Below are 22,713 nucleotides of genomic sequence, written 5' to 3' on the forward strand. Positions count from 1 at the left end.
CTTTCCCTTTTTGAGACTCCTCACCCCCTACACAAAAATGGTTACCTTCAATAACCTTTTTTTGATTTCTTGTTACTCCAAAATTTCCCTATTTTTCACAAATTTTATTTCACTCTAGAGGTAATAACAAGGGGAATTTATTTTTTTTGGCCATTTTCTCATTTTTTTTGTTTTTCTAAAGATAGTGTGGTTTTTATTCCCTTTTTACATGAAACAATTTGTGTCCCCCCTTTGCTTGGCTAGTGGGGTTTCAATACTTTTTAATATTTTTTGTGTATTTTTCTTCATTTTTGATTCTTGACTCAGTTTTGGGTTTTGCTTTATCAAGGTTCTACCAAAAATTACTCATAATTTCTTTATAAAATTCTTGATAAAGAATAAAAAGGGGAAAAGAAGTGTTCCCTTTTTGTTTCAAGATTCTTGCACCACCCCACATGCATGTTTTTGGGGTTTGTCTGATCTGGATCAGATCACCAAGATCTCTCATTTTTATTTATTTGTAAAGAAAGGGGGGGGGGGGTTATTTGGTGGGTTCAGGAGCTAAGGGGTGTGTGTGCCTTTTGGTTAACCAATTTTGGGTCTTTTCTGTGCTTGTTTGAGAACAATAAGGTGTGATTTCTTGACTTTTACTCTTTGGGTCCCTCTTAAAGATTCTATACTCCTGTTGTTTGTGGTAAAAATCTGTTCTTTTCTGAGTTTTGTATTGTTTCTTGGTTTTAAATAGTGTAACTAGAACTGGGTTGGAATGATTTTGGGGAAAGACTTTGTGTGAGTTGTTATTGTCTTGTTTTGTGTAAAGGGTGTTGGGAGAAATTGGTGCATGTTGTTGTTTAAGTGGAAAAAAATTGAGTCTTTTAGGGGATTCTGTTTAGTGGTTTGATTTTGGGTGGAGGGTTGTTGGTTTACTTCTTTTGCTTGTTGATTGCTTCCTGGTTTTTGATGATTGAGTTGGGTTTGGCAGTGTAATTGTAGTGTAGGGTGTGGCCTTTGAATACTCTACTTCTGAGGTATGGCTGGTATTGATGTTTCGAAATATGCACATAGCCCTGTGCATAAAGGTATAGTCTTGAAAGATTATGCTTCTTTGAGGAAGATAATTGCTGCGTTGCCTCGGCTTTGTGATCCTGCTGAGATTCATACTGAAGCAGTATCGCTGGCTGAGGAAGCTAAGGCTGATGCTATTTCTGCAGTGATTGATCGAAGGGATGTTCCTAACCGGGATAGCCCTCTTCATTTGGCTGTTAAAATCGGTGATGAGACTGCAACCGAGATGCTTATGCTTGCTGGTGCTGATTGGAGCTTACAGAATGAACATGGATGGAGTGCCTTGCAGGAGGCAATATGTAATAGGGAAGAAAGGATTGCTAAGATCATAGTTAGGCACTACCAGCCTTTGGCTTGGGCAAAATGGTGTAGAAGGTTGCCTCGGTTAATTGGGACGATGAAGAGGATGAGGGATTTTTATATGGAAATAACATTTCACTTTGAGAGCTCTGTTATACCTTTCATTTCTAGGATTGCCCCTTCAGATACATATAAGATTTGGAAGAGGGGTGCAAATTTAAGGGCTGATATGACACTGGCTGGCTTTGATGGCTTCCGAATTCAGCGATCAGATCAGAGCATTCTTTTCCTTGGTGATGGTTCTGAGGATGGTAAAGTTGCTCCTGGATCACTTTGCATGATCTCACATAAAGAGAAGGAAATTATGAATGCTTTAGACGGTGCTGGTGCTCCAGCGACTGACGCAGAAGTTCAGCAAGAAGTTTCTGCTATGTCTCAAACTAACATATTCAGGCCTGGGATTGATGTCACCGAGGCAGTTCTGTTGCCACAAACTACATGGAGGCGTCAGGAGAAAACAGAGATGGTAGGTTCTTGGAAAGCTAAAGTATATGATATGCATAATGTGGTTGTGAGCATAAAATCAAGGAGGGTTCCTGGAGCTATGACGGATGATGAATTTTTCAATTCTTGCAATGAAAATGAAGCAGAGACTGAAGAGTTTGATGATATCCTGACAGAGGAAGAAAGAAGGCAGCTTGAGGTTGCTCTCAAGTCAGAGTCTTCTGATTTAAGCAACGAGAATGGAGATGGGATCATTCCACATCGCCATAGTTGTTATGAACAAAGAGATATTCCCATTGAGGATTTAAATGGTTGCAGAAATGATGATAATAAGCAGGAAAAGAAGAGGTGGTTTAACAGCTGGAGGAAACGGGATATTAAGCCAGAAGGGGAGAAACGAGTTGTTCCACCAAGAAGTTCCATATGTGTCGAGGAGAAGGTTGGCAATTATCTTGAGGGTTCTTCACCTTTGAATGAAACTAGGCCAGGGAGGCATTCTGTGGATGTCAGGGTGACGAGGGACGAGCTTAGACAAGGAAGAGATGCAAAGGCTTCTACATCTAGCAATGCTGAAAATGGAAATCGGCGCAAAGATGGAAGCCGAGAAAATGAGTATAAGAAAGGACTAAGGCCTGTTCTTTGGCTTTCTCCAGATTTCCCGTTGAGAACCGAAGAGCTCCTTCCTTTGCTTGACATTCTAGCTAACAAAGTTAAAGCTATCCGGCGGTTGAGGGAAATGCTCACAACAAAACTTCCAAAAGGAACCTTCCCAGTTAAGGTATGCATCATGTACTTGTGGTTAAAATTTAACTCCTAGTCCAACACTCATGTGATTTTGAATTATTGTTAAGTTTGAACAGTGATATGCTTGTATTATAGTCCTATCTGATACTTATACATCCTCCATGAGCACGAAACAAGAGTTTTAAAAACTTTAAATAGTAATTTTTGGTTTTCTTTGTGTTTCACTTTGTATTTTGATCAAGCTCTTGAACTAGAAGTTGCTAATTGTAATCATATATTTCTTAAGTAGTAAACTGTCAATGTCCTTTTGTAGGATTCGATTTTACAGGTTGTTGAGAATATAGGTCATTGAACTAAGGGAATATTTGAAAACCTTAATTGTGGGAAGAAAATGTTATAGTACATTAATCTCCACTGCTGGTGGAAGGGAATGTTGTAGGAAGATTGTATTAGGATAGTTGTAGACAGCATATTTTTAGGAAGGTAACAGTAAGGCGGAGACAACCAGATGGCTCCAAGGATCTCTAAACTGATTGGAAAGAGATACTTTCTTCTTTTGTCTAATATCTAATATTTTGCGACAATCAGCGCATTGTAGTTATTGAAGGGGTGAATGGTGTTTTACTGTGGTCGTGTTGGAACTTAGCCATCCAATCTTTAAGAAATATTACATATAAATGTAACAGGAAACTGGATATAAAAGTTTGCAGTTGCGAAGAAAAAGCATCTTTCCGTCATAGAGGAAATAGTTCACACAGTTATGGTGATTAAGGTTTGGTTTAACTAAATGTTGTCCATAGAATAACTTTAGACATGATGACCTTTAACCCTTCGAAACTCCCGCTTTGATTTGGCTTAGTTGACTTGGCTCTGAGATAAAGACTAGAGGTGATATTCTGGTGTGCTATAAGAAATATGGGTCACATTAGGCACAAAGTTGATTTTTCAGGATTTGAGATTGTACGATGATAATTGATAAATAACTTCAACTTATTTCCGCAATATTTAGTTGGGCCTTTACAAGGACGGAAGAGACGATGTTGGGTGTAGAATATTCCTCCAGTAGCACTTATGTGAATAGTATGGAGGGAGCATATAATAGTTTTGAAGGGGAGAGCATGTCTTTATACATATGGGACAGCCTCCTATTTTTACGTCCTTTTGGTGCACCGATAGGTTCTTTTTAATATAAATGGTTGGATGTATGATGTGTCTATCATAGAGTATCATATCTATCTGTAGAGAAGTTGTAACTTTATTGGAATAAGAATTCACAGGATGAGGCCTTTTCATTAAAAAAAAGGATGATGAGGCTTTCTCAAGAAAAGCAAAGACCCTTTCGAAAAAGAATTCACACGGATGAGGTTATAAGGCACAAGGTTCGTTAGTAGCTAGGGACCCCTTATATTGCAAAATGGACCATAGCCACAATGATGCAACTTGAACCCCTGATACTCATCTGGTATGCTTAAACAGAGTCTAGTGAAGTGCAACTATGGGATGTAGTCGGATTATTCCTAGCCTTTATTAATGTTTCGAAAACCATACCCTGTAGTGAAACCTAATATAAGAAGAGGAAAGTGTTGTAAGGGATGGGGGCTGCAGTGAAGGCAAATGAGGACAGCCCTTAAAGTCCTGATATGCAGTTTAGGATCCAGTGGCACATCTGTTCCACATGGCCCTTGTGCTAAGTTTCAACAGTCCCAATTAGTCATCAGTCCATGTTAGTTGATCTGTAAATACAGCAGCCCGTATTTTTCAGAAGCTGATTGATCAACTCCCTTCAGTCAACCTGTCAGATCAGCACCCCATATGTTTTTCTCTTTGGTCTACGTCAGATAACCTCTTGAGTTAGCGGTCTATATGGGAGGTTGCAAGTACCTGGTGGAATAGTTGAGGTGTGAACAAGCTGGCACAGGCACCACTGTCCCCCCAAAAAAAGTTTGTGGTCTATCTGTCCTATCTAGTTAATAGTCCATATTAGCTGAAATTTCTAGTTAGTGTTCTGTCCATCCAGTAGGTCCAGTACTTTACATCTTAGAGTGTGGTTCAATGCCATATCTTAAACATGTCAATGCCCAATCAGCATCATGTCATCACCAAATAATCACTTAGTCAACGCCATATGCTGACAATATTTTGGACCGCTGGCAATGTATTTGTTTCGGTCAACAACCTAAATCAAACTGACATCATACATCTTGCCCAAGTTGAGTGTTGTCTCATGGATTGAACATAGTGCAATGTCCTAGTCATTCTCAGGGCAACACCAAGTCAAATTCTATTTCCAGCATACTGTTTCGGTGACACTATTCAATGACTGTCCCAACTTAATTTTCCAATTGTGTTGTAACTCGAGGTGTTTTTCCACTTTGAGTTGGAGGAGGCATGTTGGAAGTCCAATGACTTCATTAACCATATGTGTTGAATATTTTTGATGATTATGCATTTATGAAAATGAAACAATATTTATGAATAGTGTGTAAAATATTCTTAATGTAATCTCATAGCAATTAGGAATATTCTAACTACGAAATTTTAAGGAGCTCTCTTTTATTTTGTTAATTAAAAAAACGTTTTTTCCCTCTTCATTTCTCTTTTCATGGGCGTCGTCCTTGATATTAGTGTCATGCTCAAGAATCCGTAGTTTTCATCAGCTCTCTGCATTTTCAGCCTCTGAAATTAACTGTATTTGAATCCTGCATCTTTTGGTGCCACCGACCAGCACTTGACATGTACAAATTATTAATGAAGCTGAACAATAACACAAGTGCAATTGAATGTAAGATGGGCATAATTTCTGTTGATGTTTTTCGTGGTCAAGCTGTATGAAGCTACTTTTTGGTGAGACTTGTACCTAGACGGTTGTATATTGCAGATGCTCTTAGCTATAATGAGGGAACAAAGCAGTTTCTGTCCTAAGGCAAGCTCCTGCATCTCTAGGTATGGTGTAGTTTCTCTAGGAATTGCCCTGGTGTATCACGCCACTAGATACTTAACGTGCAGTAAAAGAGTCGTTGTAGCTTAGCACAGGTAAGTTGCAATGGTATTTGGATCAAAAGAGTACAGAATCAAAGAGGAGTTTAGCTCAAAAGGGAGTAAGGTTGGCCTAATTCCCTATGGAATGATAGTCGAACTTCCAGCTGAACATCATTCCTGGGAAATGAATATACTAGGAAGATTTCTGTAACAATTTCCCCATAAATTGCAATTGTGGAAACCCCTTTTTTTTTTGGTTATTGGTCAGTATTATAGAAACGTTTTCACCATGGTATTCTTTAGATCAGCTATTGCCTATTTGTGATATATAACTGACTGTCTTTTGATGGGTGTTGACTGAAATTCTCAATGCTTTGCCATAGGAATTTTTAACTTATCGTACTAGATACCTCAATTTTGTGCCTTCAGTCTCATCCATCTAATGCTTGACATCCCTTTCCACCTGCCATGTGTTTGACATGAATTGTCAACTCGATAGACATTACGCTAATTATTAAAGGTCTTAGATATAAACATGTCCGAGGGTCTTCCAAAACAGCCTCCCTACCTTGGAAGGTAGGGGGTAAGGTTTGCATACGCTCTACCCTCCCAGACCCCACTTGTGGGATTAGACCGGGTATGTTGTTGTCGTCGTCTTAGATATACACATGCACAAGGAACATGCAATCTATGATACTAATCACCTATACGTCAAGTTCCACTCGACTAAGAATACATTTCTGTGTTTCAGGTAGCAATTCCGGTTGTTCCAACGATAAGAGTATTGGTGACCTTCACTAAGTTTGAAGAATTGCAGCCACTAGATGAGTTTGCAACTCCTCCTTCGAGCCCTACTGCTTCAGGCAGGGAGAGTCCATCAGGGGCACAGCCTTCAAGTTCATCATGGTTTCAATGGATAAAAGCTCCATATCAACGCCCTGGTTCTTCTACAGGCAGTCCAAGTAACAGGATCGAAAACGTTCAAGATCCCTTTGTAGTCCCTCAAGATTACACATGGATATCAGCAGAAGCAAAGAGAAAGAAAATGCAGGAAAAGGAAAAGGCAAAGAAAGGAAAGAGTAGAAAACAGTAGCTGAATCATTTCGTTCACACGACAACATATTACATTTCATCATTGACTGATCTTGTTTTAGTATTTTTCGAGATCTTAGTAAATTATTGTGGGTGGTATAAAAGTTGAAAAAATCGCGATTCTTCCAAATTCTTGTGATCAATGTGTGGAACAAATGTTATTGTTTCAGGTGAATGTTCCCACAGTTGCATGATTTATAATTCTGTTCCCAGTTGGCTTTGACATAGCAATATATACTGAATTTTGACAAATATCAGCTTCAGTCTTGCATGCCTGAATTTGATGATGAAGCTCTTAAAACATTGAATACTCTATAATTGAAACTTAAATCTTTGTAATTTTAGCCACTTAAAATCAACGAGTTCAGACATACGCGTATGTAGTTTATCTTGTTAAAGCCTAACTTTAGACGATTTAGAAGTAAGCGAACTTTCAACATTTAGACATATACGGCTTAATCTCAAGCATTTTATCTGAAGTTAAGATATACGCGCGTCTGTGGTTTGTCTTGCTAAAGCCTATCTTTAGACGATTGTCTTGTTAAAGCCTAACTTTACACGATTTAGAAGTAAGCAAACTTTCAACATTTAGACATATACGACTTAATCTCAAGCATTTTATCTAAAGTTCAGATATACGCGCGTCTGTAGTTTGTCTTGTTAAAGCCTAACTTTAGACGATTGTTTTGCTAAAGCCTAACTTTACACGATTTAGAAGTAAACGAACTTTCAACATTTAGACATATACGACTTAGTTTCAGGCATTTCTGCATGAAACTCATGCATATATGATTAAACTTTATTCACACAAATATTCAAAACCTACTTCTTCATAGCAATGAACACACAAAAAAAAATCAAAAATTAAAATGTGGCTTTACTTTAAATAGTTCTATGTAAAAAAATAGGCTATTTGTGCAAATAAGTACAATAAAATTAGGCCCAAAACTAAAATCTGCCCAACTCTTTAACTCTCCAAAATGAGTGTTATAAGGGAATTGCTTCTTTGGTTCTTCTCCACGTAGCAACATAGCAAGCATGAACAGGTATCGAATGTTCTTTGATCTATTTTTTTTTAAAAATTTAAAAAATTTGAAATTATTACTTTAATTTTTCAGTTAGTTGAAAATTAGTAATATGAATTTGAAGTTACCAGGTGATTTTTTTTAATATTTTTTTTTCTGAAATTTATGACTGTCAGAATGTCAAAATGGGTATGTATGTGATTTTGTGTTATTGATTTTATGTATACTTTTAATTCTGTGTGTGTTTTTTGAAATTATTTTTTTAAAAAAAATTATTCCTTTGTTAAGGTTTTTGTGTATAATTGTAAGGTATTTCCAAGTATGAGTTTTTTGGCAGTGCTTTGGATTGGGAAAGTTTAATTTCAAGTTATTGAGCACAAAATGTGTTAATCATGTAAAGTGATTTTGTTGTGTTTGGTTTCCTTGAAATTTTGGAAAATGGTTTCAATCAAAATGGTAAAAATGACTTTTTTGGCTTATCAAATGTTTTATGGTTTTTGACTGGTGATGAAAATTATTTTTCTTAAATAGATGTGTTAAATCTTAATAGTGTCTAAGAATATCAGCAAATTTTATAGACTCTGATGATTTATTTAGTATAAATTGATAATAATGTCTACTGTTGATTGGAGCAAGATTTGTTGACACTTATCTTTTGTTTTGTTTTCTTTCCGGGATAGTAATTTTGGTGAATTAGAAATTGAAGCTTCATAGTCTCGAATGGACAAAAGGAACTAAGGTTTTTAAGCGCATAGTGATAACTAAATGTAGAGTAAATTTGATATTGGGAGGGAAGAAAATGTGAACTGCATGATGTCTGTGTTAAGATAATAGATGTGTGCTTGTTTATCTGAAAGGTATCTTTGGTCTTTCTGGTTTGGAGTTCTGTACTTAGATGCAGAGCTACAAAATGGAATTCCTGAGATGATTTTTTGGCTAGTTATTTTCTTGCCCCACCCTGAAGATATCAGCAGTGAAGAATTTCCACTTTCTCCCTTTGTAACTCGAACTCCTGACCTACCAGGGATGTACCACTGGAGCAGCCCTCTAGTGTCCGAGAGTTAGATTCAGACAGTACAATTGACTGAATGCATTTGTCTTTCTTATGATTATGGCTGCATAACTACCTAGAAAATTGTGTAGATCTATCGGAAGAAAAACTTCATGTAGGAATAGGCAGATAGATTGCTTGGATATCCTAGTAACGTTGTTTGTTTTACCAACAAACTTTTGGTTCCTTTTGATGGAAATAACCTGCCTGTGCACATTAGATAAACAGGAGATTGAGGATATACTCATCGAGAGAGCAGTGTTGTTTGTATTAGTGTGTAGATTAACTCCAGTCTCATTTAAAATTGTGGTTGTGCATGTGGAAATTGTAAGAGATACCAGATAATAATGTATCTAATATATTCTTGTATTAGGCTTTCTGTTAGCAGAAGAATTGTGTCGAATATTCATGGATTCAGATATGTACAGAGGACTTTATGTAGTGATACAGGTGTTAAAAATCCCGATTTGGTCAGTGAAAAGGTATTATTCTTGTACTATCAATTTGAACGTTTGTACATTCTGATCTCTTCGCTTTTTGATTTTTTGTATCAATTCCAGTCTTCACTTTTCTCTGCCTCTCTTAACTGCATAGAAGCCTTTGGAAAAGCCTGGATTAACAGATGACATACCACAATATGATATTGCTATTGTTGGAGGTGGTATGGTTGGGATGGCTCTAGCGTGCTCCTTAGGTAAATATTTTTTGTTTAACCTTCTTAAATTGGAATTTTGATGCTTGAACAGTGTTTAAGGTGTCCTCTAAATTACTAGTTGAAACTAAGATGGGTTTGGAATATTTTTTTGTTAGAAATTTCAGTCATCTGCTCGATTTGCACTTGGTACTCTATTTTTCCTTGAAAAGCTTATCCCTGGTAGTGACTACCTGCAACGATAATCTGCCTTTTGGATAATAGTTGAATACTAGTTTATAAAAGCTTATCGACCCTCGTGATACAGCAGTCCAGAAGGGGCAAAAGATGGACACTGTTGTATGTGCATCATTTGAATATATACTTACCAAATTAAACTCGTCAACAACATCACAACTCTTCTTCTAACTTGTTGACTATTCTGCAGCAACTATGCCATTGACAAAGCAACTAAGTGTTGCCATCATTGACAGTAATCCTGCTTTGATAAATAACTTTTACATCAAGAAAGAGGACCCCCCAGATCCAAGGGTCAGTACAGTCACACCTGCCACCATTTCTTTCTTCAAAGGTATCCTCAAACTTATCATTCTATTTTCTGATATTTCTGTAGAGTTTTCTGTCTTGCTGATAATGGTTTGATCGGTGTTCCCTGCCATTACATTAAACTGGTTGCATCTAAATAAAAGTTTTTTTTTCCTATGCTGAAAATGTATGATAAAATCATTGTATGGGTAAAGCCATTGAAAAACAGTCAGAAAAAGATGAAAGACCTGTTGAAAGTTTATTACTTTTTGAATCAAAAGGACAATATATGACGTATTCTGTACGTGTACCAGTACTTGTTACGTTCTGCTTGAACATGTTTGATTTGCTGAAAACATCATCACCTGTTAATGGAAAGCATGTGAGATTATCATGAGAAAAACATTTGGTTTACAGATATGGGTGCATGGGAATTTGTTCAGCAGAACCGTCATGCCTACTTCGATAAAATGCAGGTAATTTTGCTAATAACATTTTCATTGTTGTAAGTTTTCTTATGGAGTAATTTAAGCCCATCCTCTGTTGAGAATATAATTACTATAAATGCCAATATTTGGGGACTTTGTTAAAAATAAATTAGTTTAATGGGGTACGTAGTGTTGATATTAACACCCAGTTTAACTCTCTACAGTCATTGTCTTTATCATGTGCGTCTAGAAAAGGTTTAATTCATTGCAAACTCTAACTATAGTTATTCCATATTATGTGTTCCTCAAATTCTTCTTTTTGGGGTACAGTAATTTATGTCCAAGGATGCTTGTATATCAGAAATTTATGAAAGCACAAGGAGAATGTCTTGCCATACTTGAAACGTGCTTTTAGACATCTTACCTTTTGCCAAATAAATTTCAATCAATGTGAACCGAGTAGCAAATTTTTCAATGTGCACAAGTTGCAGTGACTACTTTCTCAAATTATGGCAAGTCAAGATTTTTAGTATTTATGTTTACTTTTCAGTAGTGATATATATCCTTTAGCAATGTAGAAGAAAGGAACTCCTTCCTGGCGAGGAAGAGAGTTTGATCATGAAGGAGACATAGTTCTGTGCAATGGAACTTAGCCTTTAGACATCTTGTTTTTTTAAGTTACCAGTTTCAAAAAAAACATGGGACTGAAGGGTCTCTAAAAAGATTTATCAGTGACCAAGAGTAGTATACCTATTCTCCAGCCCCTCTCCAATAAAAATTAGGGGAAAGTGGAGTATGGATCTGTGTTCCAAATATATGTCAAGGAAATGGTTGTCTTTGTTTGTTTCAGAATTTCAGTATCTGTGTCTCTACTCATCCTTGTCATGTTAATGGCAGCAGATGGTAGCACCAATAGCTTCTAACTAAGAGAGACTTAAAAGGTAACTGGCAAAGCACATCTTAGCTAAACCTGTTAAACTTACAATGCTTGACTTCTCAGCTGCCTATGCACTTCCAACCATCAAGATATCCTAGTTTTCAGAAATAGAAGATTGGAAAAACATTGTTGCCAACAATTTCTTCTTCTCATATATTTATCAAGAAAATATCAGGAAAGCTGTTTCTTGTGATAATTGTCACTTGTCTTTGATAGGACTATACATTCTTGTAATTGCTAAGTTACCTTGATACAAATTGCATCATGACGTCCAAATGACCTCATTTTTATGGGATCCAATCGTGGAAAATTTTCACTTTTGACCCATTAGCAATTTATTTCTTTATAGGTTTGGGATTATACTGGTCTGGGATATACAAGGTACAATGCAAGAGATGTTGATGCAGATGTTCTCGGGTAAGAATTCCTTTTATTGAGGTAACAACTTGCTTTCATAGTCTATGATGTTCTCTTACCAGATGATGCTTGATTTTTGTCTTTAGGTGCGTGGTGGAGAATAAGGTGCTACACAAATCCCTGCTATCATGCATACAGGTATTTGAGCATATGCCCGACTTTTATTATGCAGTTAAAAGCATGTTGACTCCCTAGTTATGGAGAATATAAAGTTACCCTTACCTCAAAAAAAAAAAACAATCTACTTGTAAGCAGTTTGCTACAATATCTTGCAGTGCATATAGGCTTAGCTGCCTTAGCAACAAAAATAGAACACTAGGAAGGAAAAAGATCCAGAGGTGATACCAAGTAGCTGGGACTAAGACTGAGGAAGCTTACATTAGGTCTAATGTTTGCTAGTCATCCTTCTAATCTTATAGAGACTTATCTGTCGGTAATTACTTATTTTAAAAAAGGAGATTTGTATGTCAGTCGAAACTATAGAACTTTTAGTGTGAGAGAACCTAATCTTTTGAAGAATTGAAATGACATGCCCTCAAATAGAGTAAAATGGACAGTGAGGATTTATCTAACCAACTCAACTAGCTTGGGATTGAAGCATAGCTGGTGTTGGTGTTGTTGTTAAGAAGCTTGCTACAAATCTATTTCAAGGACGGTGCTCCCTATCTTTGTATTCCATGCTTCCTTGCTTCTTGTGGAGAGCCATGTTCTTGCTTATGCTCTTTATCTCAGTATACATAATTTAACCCATTTGGGTGAACAGTAATTACTTCATCAGTCATAAAACTAAAATGAAGCGAACTGTTTCAAGGAGGTGTTAGTGGTGATGATGTTTCAGTGTCTGATCAACACCTTTTGCTTTTACATGTAATTTTCTATTGTAACCTTCTTTAGAGAAAGCTGTACAATCAATGAAAAGAGCGGACAATACGATTACTGAGGGTAAGCAGTCAAATGTTCTTAAGATCATAAAACTTTTTGTTTCTAGTTCTACTGAGTAATTGATTGGTGTAACAGGGAAAGCTAAAACTTTTTGTTTCTAGTTTTAATTTGTGCTTATTGGTATTCAATTGGAACTCCTGAGATTCCTCATTTTGATTTATGTCAATGATTGCCTGGTGATATGTTTGACTGGAGGTGATAATTTGGACAGAATACAGATTTTCAGAAGACAATACACTCATCCAGGTTAAGTTCAATAACCTTTCCTGCAATGTCATCAGTGACAAGCTCCAGTGGCACATCATCATCTGCTAGTGGAAGTTCAGCAAAGTTGGAACTGGATAATGGAAACAGCATGTATGCGAAGTTAGTGGTAAACTCAACTTGTTTCATGTTTCACCAAATGTGAATGTTCTGAAGGATTCTTGAATACAAATGATGAGTTAGATAACATGTAACAGGTTGGAGCTGATGGGTCAAAATCAAGTGTTAGGGAGCTGGCAAGAATACAAACAACTGGATGGAAGTACTCACAAAGCGCAATCATCTGTACAGTAGAACATGCAGTAGAGAACTTCTGTGCTTGGCAAAGATTTCTTCCTAATGGACCAATTGCACTTCTGCCCATTGGTGAAAAATTCAGCAATATTGTCTGGTCAATGAACCCCAAGGAAGCTGTTGACCGGAGTTCAATGTCAGAGGACGACTTTGTACAAGCAGTGAACCACGCATTGGACGATGGATATGGTCCTCAACCACGGTCGAAATCATTTGAGGGTGGAAATGTATTTTCTTGGCTCAAAGCTGACAGCACATCATCAACACATGAGGGCTTTGAAGTTCCACCTAAAGTTACTAAGCTAGCCTCTCATAGAATGGCCTTCCCTTTGTCTTTAATGCATGCTAATAGCTATGCATCAAAACGTTTAGTCCTTATTGGTGATGCAGCACACACAGTTCATCCGCTGGCTGGCCAAGGAGTTAATATGGGATTTGCAGATGCACTGTGTCTTTCTAAAGTTATTGCTGAAGGCGTTGCAGTCGGATCTGACATTGGGGAGGTATGTTCCTAATCCTTTGTTTCCCTGTAGATATAGACAGAAAATGGCAAGACATGAAGCTTCTCTATTCTGGTATAATCTAGAATCCATGTCTTAAATTGATGGTTATTATTGCCGTTGGGCTTACAATTTTTGGGTATCCTTTACGACACTGCTTGCTCGTTTTACCTCTCAGTTACAGGTTATAATGGTAATCTTATTCTGTGCAGATAACTCTTTTACAGAGATATGAATCAGAGAGGAAAGCTGCAAACATTACAATGATGGCAATCCTAGATGGTTTTCAGAAGGCATATTCTATTGACTTCATGCCAATTAATGTACTCAGGGCTCTTGCATTCAATGGGGCACAATACATTTCTCCACTTAAAAGGAAGATCATTTCATATGCCTCAGGCAACCAGATGCTTCCTCTTTTCACATGATGTAAAACTGTTGGATTTTCCCAATGATACTCTTGGTAGAAATGTCTGTTCATCGATATGAATAAATAATTTTCTTGCAATATGTGGATCCAGAGAAGTAGAACAAATGTAAGGGAATTGCTGTTAGTATCATATTTCTTTTTGATATATGGAAGTTTACATTTGTTCTGATAAGAGTACAGAAACTATACTGGTCAGTATTAATTGGTAAAACCTCACAAGAGGATACAATAAATATACTTTTTCTATTTCTACACACTCTTCAAGTTTGTGAATGATATATGCACAATTCAAGAAGAGGAAACTGTAAGATTAGAAGGATTGGAATTACAACAGTGCATCTCGAATCAAGCGTGCCATCACACGAGAAGTAAGTCGACTAAGAATCTCGGGAAGAACCTTAGCGGAGAGGCCTGGAAGCACTGGAAGAAGCTCCTGGATCACTCTAGGGACACTTGCTCCATCCAAACCCTGAGGATGAAACTTAGTTATAATGTGTTTGAATAGCAAAATGAAAATGCACTTTAGTTTACTAGAGCTATTTTCGGGCAAATTACTCAGAATCTAAGTCCCCTTTGTGTTTCGAATTCAGACACTTAAAAGAGTATATTTTACAAAATCATGCAAGTGTTTTGAGATATAGATTATTACTCCTATGTACTTTTCTTTAACCTGTTTGTGAAATACTGTGACAGCCTACAGTTATTTTTACCGATAATGTGTCCATGAGAAGTTGACTCTAGCACACACTCAGAGGAGTTCAAGATGTCAGGAAACAACACATCTAGAAACGAGACATTGGTAATATGATTTGATGTTTAACTAAGCGTACTAGCGCAGGAGCAATTTCAACTTCTTTGCGAGCAGAGGCAACAGAGGAGCAACCACTTCTCTTTTGCTGTGTGCAAAGTGAAGTTCTTTAATCTCCTCTGAGATAAACTTGCCATAATATAAAATTGGGATACCTGGTTAGATGCAGTCCCAGCAGCTAAGAATTGGATGATTTTTTGAACATTGTTCAATATGATTTTGTCCTCCTCGGTCACATATGGTACAAGTGCAGCCGGTCTAATAGGTACAAAAGCAGCAGGAACCATACTGAATACTGGAATTGCATTTCCAATTCCAAGGTATGCCATTATTTGAACCAACTGCTCCCTTGTTAATGCATCAATGCCCTTCACTATCTGCTTGCATTAAGAAGAGAATTATGTTATTGAAATGCCACATGTATGGTCCAGTAAGTATGACCATATTAGAACAAATGGATAAAGCACATACTTATAATCTTGTGATAGCTGAGGTTTCTAATAGTGGTTCCGTATTGTGTGAGAGAGAGAATGAGATCAAATGTTCTATGAAAAGCAGACTAGAAATATATTTAGTTTACAATGGCTCAGGCATAAAGGACAAGAAAGCAAGTACATCTACCAGACATTACAAAAAGGCAATGATCATTTGAAGTCCATTTGCAAAGCACAAACTTCGACAATCACGATCTATACTTATCTAACCTGAAGATGTTCTGACTCAACTGAAAGGAAAAAGTTTCCACATACCGTTCAATACTAGTGTGTTTCTACTGTTCAGTACTTTTTCCTAAAAAATGTTCACGGGACTCACTTTATGCAAAACAGTGTCAAAATCCTAAAAGAAAATTTCATCTCTAGTTGTGGATTCACTATAAATTAAATACTACGAAAAAACTTTGACTATTGCCCTAAAAGCTGTGCACCCATGCATAGTCAAACTAGGACACTAGAAATGGGTTAGGAGGAGTATGATATAATATGAATAAAGTATAGAACTAGAAAGAACAGCATGTGTCAAGGATAATATAATAGTGACTGTTCCCAAATCTGTACACATACCTCATCCAAAAGGAATTCACGGAAAAAATTCCCTTTATCAGAGAGCAGAAATGCTAATGCTGCTCTGGTTTGAATTGGCTGCTCTGTTTGGTAAGCACTTGAGGGAAAAGGAATTATGCTATTTGTTTGGCTCTGCAGAATGCCAAGCTCTGCCATTCTCCCATTCAAACTCTCCCCACCTCCACTCTTAGCTGCAGTTATAAAATTCTCAAATGCTTGCATAACATCTATGAATCTTTCAGCATCAAAAACACCAGATTTCCCATATATTGTGTAACGTAAAGCACTCCGTAACCGCGGAGATTCATCTGTCAGCAGTCTCTGAGAAAAGAAATCGCACATAGTGTAAACAATGAGAATTTAAATTATCTAAAAGTGACACCTGAAGGACAACAATGGACAAACTAAGTTTTGCAGAACCAAATCAATGAACAAAATCCCCTCTGAAGTTTAAGCTTTCAGATGAGTCACAGGAATGTCATTTATCACAAGTGGTGCAGTAGACAGACCACAGAGTTCCATGCTACTACACCATGAGAACAAAAAAAGGTAACTATCATGAGAAGTTTTGATTTTGGTCCCATGTATAACTTTATGCCATACATTAATAATGGGTAAATTTTTTCTGATCAATGAAACTAACCAATTCTTATTATGGACCAAAGAGGATCATGCCGAATTAATATAAAACCAAAGGAGTAAAACATTGGGAAGTGTGTCCTATTCATGTTGGTACCAGAGACTTAAACAAGCTCTACAATTCAAATTTGAACTATTTTGCATTAAGTAGGAAATGTATAAATTGGTTAAAGACATGTCTCAATGGTGTTCGACAGCCTCCCAAGTAAGACTCAAATGCACAACCATAATTAGTCTCCGAGGTTAGTAGATTGTAAGTGTGAAACAACGCTATCTGCTATTGTTATCACATAGATCATCAAAGTACCCTCACAGAGACGGCAATTGTTGTTTCACGCAATTATAGCAATTCGGATCCATGTAAATGTAGATATAGAGAACAAATGAACTGTGGTACCGTATGAGTGTACCTGTGCTATATATGGGTAAGCTTCATCCACTATTGCAAAATCAGAGTTCCCCACCAATGCAATCCCCTCCAGCACGCCTATTGCTCGAATTATTAAAGCAAAATAGGGTGGTATTCTAAACGGATAATCAAATGTTATTTGTGCCAAATCTGATGCCAGCTCCTGAAAGTTAAGATTTTTTGCTCCCCCACCTTCAAGTGCCTGGTCAAAAACCTTGGCAAGTACAGGCAAAATGGGTTGCAAATTGACCCCATCGGGAATGAAACCTAATTTCACAAAGTCCTTGACTATGGCACCATAATCTCGATGAATAAGGTGAGCTATGGCTTCGATCATGCCATATTTCTGATCATCTGTTAATTTTGTAACCAAGCCTGTCAAAGCAAAATAACACGAGTCAACTTATAGCAAGGAAAGAGTAATAAACTGATCAATTACAAAAGAAAATACTCCCTCTGTCTGGAATTGTTTGTCATGGTTTCTATTTTTAGAGTCAAACTATAAAAACTTTGACTAACATTTTAAGATGTAATTTTTCATCATATTAATATGCAAAAAATTGCAATTTATAGTACTTTTCATATAGTTTTAGAATATCTATTTTTTTTGTTTAGAATAACGAATTAATATTGATCTAATTTAACTTTGAAAATTAGTCAAATTGACTTTCGAAAAGCGCAACATGACAAACAATTTCGGACGGAGGGAGTAGGAAATAAGCACCTTAAAGGCCAAATCAAATTATGTTCAAAGTAAACTGAAGGTAGTTTGTCGATATAGTTCTTCATCAGAAACATTTCTCTCCATAGAGTTACTTTCATGAACTATTCCACAAATTATTAGGAAAAGAGGAAACCAAATGAAAGCTTCTTACCAAAGTCAAGTACAGCTAGCTTTCCATCTGGCGTACGTATTAAGTTCCCTGGATGTGGATCCGCATGGAAGAAACCAGTGTCAAGCAACTGTATACCAAAAAGACAAAATATAAGATGGAGAACAAATTTTAATTGTCAGGAGGATATCCATAGCAAAAATACCATATAGATTAATGTGGAGTTAAAGAATAAGGCAGTATAAAACAAAAAATCAAGAAAACGAGATCTTAATAATGTTAACAAGATAAGAGACTAAAAGCTTAATTAATATTATAACATCAAAATTGTGAAGAGTTTAAGCATAGCACCTGCTTAAGGTAGCATATGACTCCAACATTTACCAAATCACCTACATCACTTGCGGTGCTTTGTGATAGCTTCTCTCCATCAATCCATCCTGTTGTAAGAACCTTCCTTGAAGTATATTTGCTATATGTCTTAGGGACAACAACCTGAAAAAGGTTTGCCAAGACAGATCACAATACTGTTAGAGACGACAAGCATCATACTTTCCGGTTTAAGAAATCTGTACTTTTAATACATCTATAAGAATATAGGCATATATGTACTCTTCTGTGAGTAAGTTCACAGACTTCTCCTTATCCTCTTTTCCTAAAAAGGTAATAAATTGCACATTGCTTTTGCCTTTTTGGAATTAAACAATTTCATTAATAACTAAGGTAGAGAATTACATATCTAGATTAGCCTATCGCAGCCAGCTATTAAGGAAATAAACTTGCAGCAACAAAATCTCTATGTCCTTGTCTAAATTGGAGCACACCCCCTAGGGAGGGTTTCTCCTATTTTAAAACAAGGCGCTGCTGGTTACAGACAAAATTCCTTTTTCTTATAACATGGAGAGGTTGGAGGTTGGGGGAAAAAGGGGGGAGTGCACTTTCTTGCTTTATTTAATTCTAATCATTTCCGGGTTTTAGAAGAGGTGAGAGGTAGACGTCAGAATCGCTGATACCTGAGGAAGGTCTTTTTTCATCATCTCAGCAAAAACTGTTCCATTTTCTCCTTCATTCACATAGTCAAGTTCTTCGAAGAACCGGGCAGCCCATTCATCCACCAATCCAACCACATCAATGGAAATCTTAAAGGCAGAAGCAACATGCATTATTTTTTCCAGACTAACAGAGATTGGAAAATAATGTGGAAATATAACTGAGCAATCAATACCTGCGGAAACTTGCGAAGAACTAGCCCCAAGTTCCGTATGATGAATAGATCAACTGTCACTGTCTCAAGGACAAAGGGCCTCTGTACTTTAACAGCAACCAAGTCTCCATTCTCCTTCAGTCGGCCCTTATAAACCTGCCCAAGGGATGCTGCCAATGCCATGATGAAGAAAAAGGTTCTTTAGAAATTAGCTAAAAAAATTATCTTTTACAGAAGAAAATGTGCAAAAAGAAGCACTCTAATAAGTTAACCCAACAAAAAGAGAATGGTTAAGGAAATACATAGTGAAAGTGAAGAAATAACTCACAGCATATCATTCAAAAAGAGATTTCTAGAGATGATAAGAAAGATTACCAGCAGCAATTGGGGACGGAGAAAGCTCAGAATAGATGTTAGACCACGGTTGTCCCAATTCCTCCTCTATAAGGGCCATAGCAACATCATCTGGAAATGATGGAACCTGAAGCAATCATGAAATTCTAAAAGTTCAGAAGGCAACAGTAAGGAGTTTTTTTTCGATTACACAACTATGCCATTGTCAATCTTAGCCCCTTCCCCCAGAACTTCCCCCAAAAGAAAATTACTTGGGGACAACTAGTCACAAGGTCTCTAGTGCAGGCTGTACACAAGAATAATCATGGTAAATCCATCATTCTATTTGTATTGATTAGTGCAACATGTTTCTAATAGTAAGGATTGTAGTCTGTTTAGATTAATTAGTGTAACATGTTGCCAACAGTAAAGATTGTAGATAGCTTACACAATATTCCAGCTTTCACCCTTTCATATTATGTCTAATTTCGCATGCAGCTCTTAACCCCATGACGTGCACCTAGTTCCTAATGTTTCTACTGTTCTGACATAGCAAGGATGTTCTAAATGTATTCCATTCCATATAGCAAAAAGAGCCTCATCTCTTCAAAAGGGCTCTAAGAGTTCTCACGATCGTAGAATGAACCTGTCAATGCCTCAGATGCTTTATGATATGAACATTACTAGGTAAAGAGATTCACCGATTCTTCTCACATGAAAGCAATGTCTTAATTTTACAGAAACGTTTATTATTAAAATGGTTTCAGAAGCAGGCTTTTCCATTGTCATTATGTGACAAGGATAGACATTATATTTCATCCAGAAAATCAGAAAGACTTCCCACCAAATTACAACTGCCATTGTTATGGTTTATTCCAGATAATAGCGAAAAGGGTTAGCCGAAGAAAGACGTTTTAATAAAGTAGTTCGTCAATCTCCAATACAGTACACTACAAAGATTGTCAGTCTCCAATCAAAGGACAATCACATAGAAAGGTAGATGGCATTAAAATGAATTGGAGCTCATCGAGACAATTATTTGATTATGGAAAAGCAACAAGAGAATTTTGCGGAATTCACTATTCAGGTATCAATGTAATTAAACTAAAATAAATAGTATGGTTTAAGTTTGTAGATATAATAGTTTCCTGAAAATAAAAGTTAAACTTCAAGAAATAAGTCATGCTGCTGACTTCAATCTGACCTTATCACAAAGCTTCTGCAGCTCAACCATCGCAGCAGGTGATAGTATATCTGGCCGGATGCTTAAAGCTTGGCCTAGCTTTATGTATGCTGGACCCAGTGATGTTACAATCTCCCTCAACTCAATTGCTCGAGCAACCTCATTCTAATGATGGAAAAGATCAATAGTTATGGGATGAAGAAATAATTAAAGACGTGTAGTATATGCGTATATCTTAATAAATGCATGCATCAAAGCCCTATCTCAATGTTCACCACACAACTGTTCCAACCCATAGAATTCTCTTTGATGACATAAAGATGACCTATTTCCAAATAGAATTTCATGAAATTAACTAGTTCTACAAAAAGTTACAGGGTTACAACACATCTTGGTTCCTGGTTTTCTTATATTTGTGTGAAGTGGGGGTGGCTGGGTTACTCAAGCAGACCAAACAAAACGAAAAATAGTTACTGCTTAGTAACTATTTCAAAGGGAGAGACTTTGGCACTATTGGTTTTAAGAATTCATCAATTAGTGTTTTACATCCTGGCATTGTGACATGTTAAAATTCTGAATTACTATATTTAATAGTTTAACTTTAACCTCAAAATTCATTTTGAATTACATTTACTCTGTCACTTCTTTGTGTCCTATTACTCTTCCATCTTGATTGAATGCCATGCCTCACAAATCCATTGACTCAGTATCAACTTATCCTTGTTCTTGTTAGGTCCCATAGTGAAATTTTACTGTAAGGTATCAAATGAATGAAGCTCTGTAGAGAAGAGATCAATAAAGAAGCTTAAAATGCTTGAATTTGAAATGAAGAAAATGGTAATTAGTTCGAAATAATAGCTCCTTATTTCAATCAGGAAAACTACAGAAAGACAAAAAAGTCCATCTTACGGGACTGCAAACTAAACAGAACCCACAAGCATAGGATTTCAAAAGTTAATCGTACGTAGTTCTACATGCAATTCACTAACTTCAGCAAAAGTGGATAAGCATCAAGTGCAGCTTACCTCTTTAACCTTTTTATTTATCACGTCCCAGGCAAGACGTGAAAGAAAACCGCCAGCAACGGATGTTAGCTGGACTATACGGGTAGCAACAGCACGCGGTCGTTTACCCCAATATGCAGAAATGCTAGCAGGATCATAAACTAAGGGCAAGAACTCACTGCTCTCATCAACCTGAAGAATTCAAAGGCACAAAACATTAAAATATGTATCCTTTGCCAAAGGACAGCTATTCCCAAGACAACCAAAAGCTAAAGATCTTTAGATACAACAGATTATCCATCTATACTTTTCCAAGCCAAAAGCTAAAGTTCTTGATATACTTTGATAAGGACGTCAACCGAACGAACCTCTACTAGACGAAGCTTAATGTTATCATCAGCAAACAATGAATCTCTCAGGTTTTGACCTCGAAGCCCCCTCATGAGTATAGCTAAGTCTTCATTTTCTTCCATTTGTGCCCTCACTCTCTTGATCTCTTGTGATACATCCTGTATTCTCTACAAACCCACAAATACAAAAAATTCAATCAGCCATCATCCAAACATCAATATACTAATCACACCAAAAAATAAACCAATTTGCAGCTTATTTTCCCTTTAACCAATAAAAATTCAGAAACTTTTCTAAAAATCATTCCTTTTTTTCAAACAGCAGCACAAATTACTAACACAATTCAAAATTCTCAAAAATTGAATTAGCATAACCTACTGTAGAAGAACCATTGACTGGTTTAGGAATGCCGGTTGCCTTTGACTCCGACGGCTTAGGTTCAGTAGCAATTGCTCTAACGACGCCGTTTTTCCTCCGAATCCTCAATTTCTTCAACGACGATGACGAAGACGAAGAAGACAGACCACGATACGGCAATGAAGAGCGACACAGAGGATCAATTCCACAGTAAACCAACTGTGCAGCTGCATCCATTATAGCGAAATCAAAGCTTCAAAAAATAACTATACATACAAAATTGTATGTCTGTATAGGTTTTTGAGTGAAGCTTTTGAGTTGCAGTAAAGAGTGAAGAAGAAGATGAAGATTGTAAGGAGTAATTATGGAAATTGAAAAGATACGTGGAACAATGTGGAACAAG

General features: G+C 36.8%; 3 protein-coding genes across 5 annotated transcripts; 2 read left to right on the top strand and 1 right to left on the bottom strand.

Moving 5' to 3' along the window:
* On the top strand, positions 1-6,875 carry LOC107030954 (ankyrin repeat domain-containing protein 13C-A-like). Its single transcript, XM_015232168.2, has 2 exons — positions 1-2,626; positions 6,323-6,875. The coding sequence occupies exons 1-2, from the start codon at positions 1,010-1,012 to the stop codon at positions 6,662-6,664; spliced, it is 1,959 nt and encodes a 652-aa protein (XP_015087654.1). The 5' UTR covers positions 1-1,009; the 3' UTR covers positions 6,665-6,875.
* A 747-nt stretch (positions 6,876-7,622) lies between these two features.
* On the top strand, positions 7,623-14,377 carry LOC107030955 (ubiquinone biosynthesis monooxygenase COQ6, mitochondrial). 3 transcript variants are annotated; one of them, XM_015232169.2, is made up of 10 exons: positions 7,623-7,709; positions 9,113-9,221; positions 9,334-9,433; positions 9,819-9,962; positions 10,334-10,392; positions 11,631-11,698; positions 11,785-11,836; positions 12,852-13,013; positions 13,102-13,701; positions 13,911-14,377. In XM_015232169.2, the coding sequence occupies exons 1-10, from the start codon at positions 7,702-7,704 to the stop codon at positions 14,124-14,126; spliced, it is 1,518 nt and encodes a 505-aa protein (XP_015087655.1). In that variant the 5' UTR covers positions 7,623-7,701; the 3' UTR covers positions 14,127-14,377. The 3 variants fall into 3 exon arrangements, with proteins under 3 accessions (XP_015087655.1, XP_015087656.1, XP_027775323.1); XM_015232170.2 differs by having other exon boundaries at positions 9,337-9,433; XM_027919522.1 differs by lacking the exon at positions 7,623-7,709 and having other exon boundaries at positions 9,300-9,433.
* Positions 14,236-22,696, bottom strand: LOC107030953 (uncharacterized protein sll0005). The gene is made up of 13 exons (XM_015232167.2): positions 22,332-22,696; positions 21,971-22,120; positions 21,624-21,794; positions 20,620-20,763; positions 19,458-19,563; positions 19,104-19,252; positions 18,892-19,017; positions 18,230-18,373; positions 17,921-18,008; positions 17,047-17,420; positions 15,998-16,318; positions 15,092-15,313; positions 14,236-14,597 (listed from the first exon to the last, which is right to left on the bottom strand). Exons 1-13 carry the CDS (start codon positions 22,545-22,547, stop codon positions 14,454-14,456), a joined length of 2,355 nt encoding a protein of 784 aa, XP_015087653.1. The 5' UTR covers positions 22,548-22,696; the 3' UTR covers positions 14,236-14,453.
* Positions 22,697-22,713: the final 17 nt, after the last annotated feature.

This window comes from Solanum pennellii, chromosome 9 (genome assembly GCF_001406875.1).
Source record: "Solanum pennellii chromosome 9, SPENNV200".
Classification (NCBI taxonomy): Eukaryota; Viridiplantae; Streptophyta; class Magnoliopsida; order Solanales; family Solanaceae; genus Solanum; species Solanum pennellii.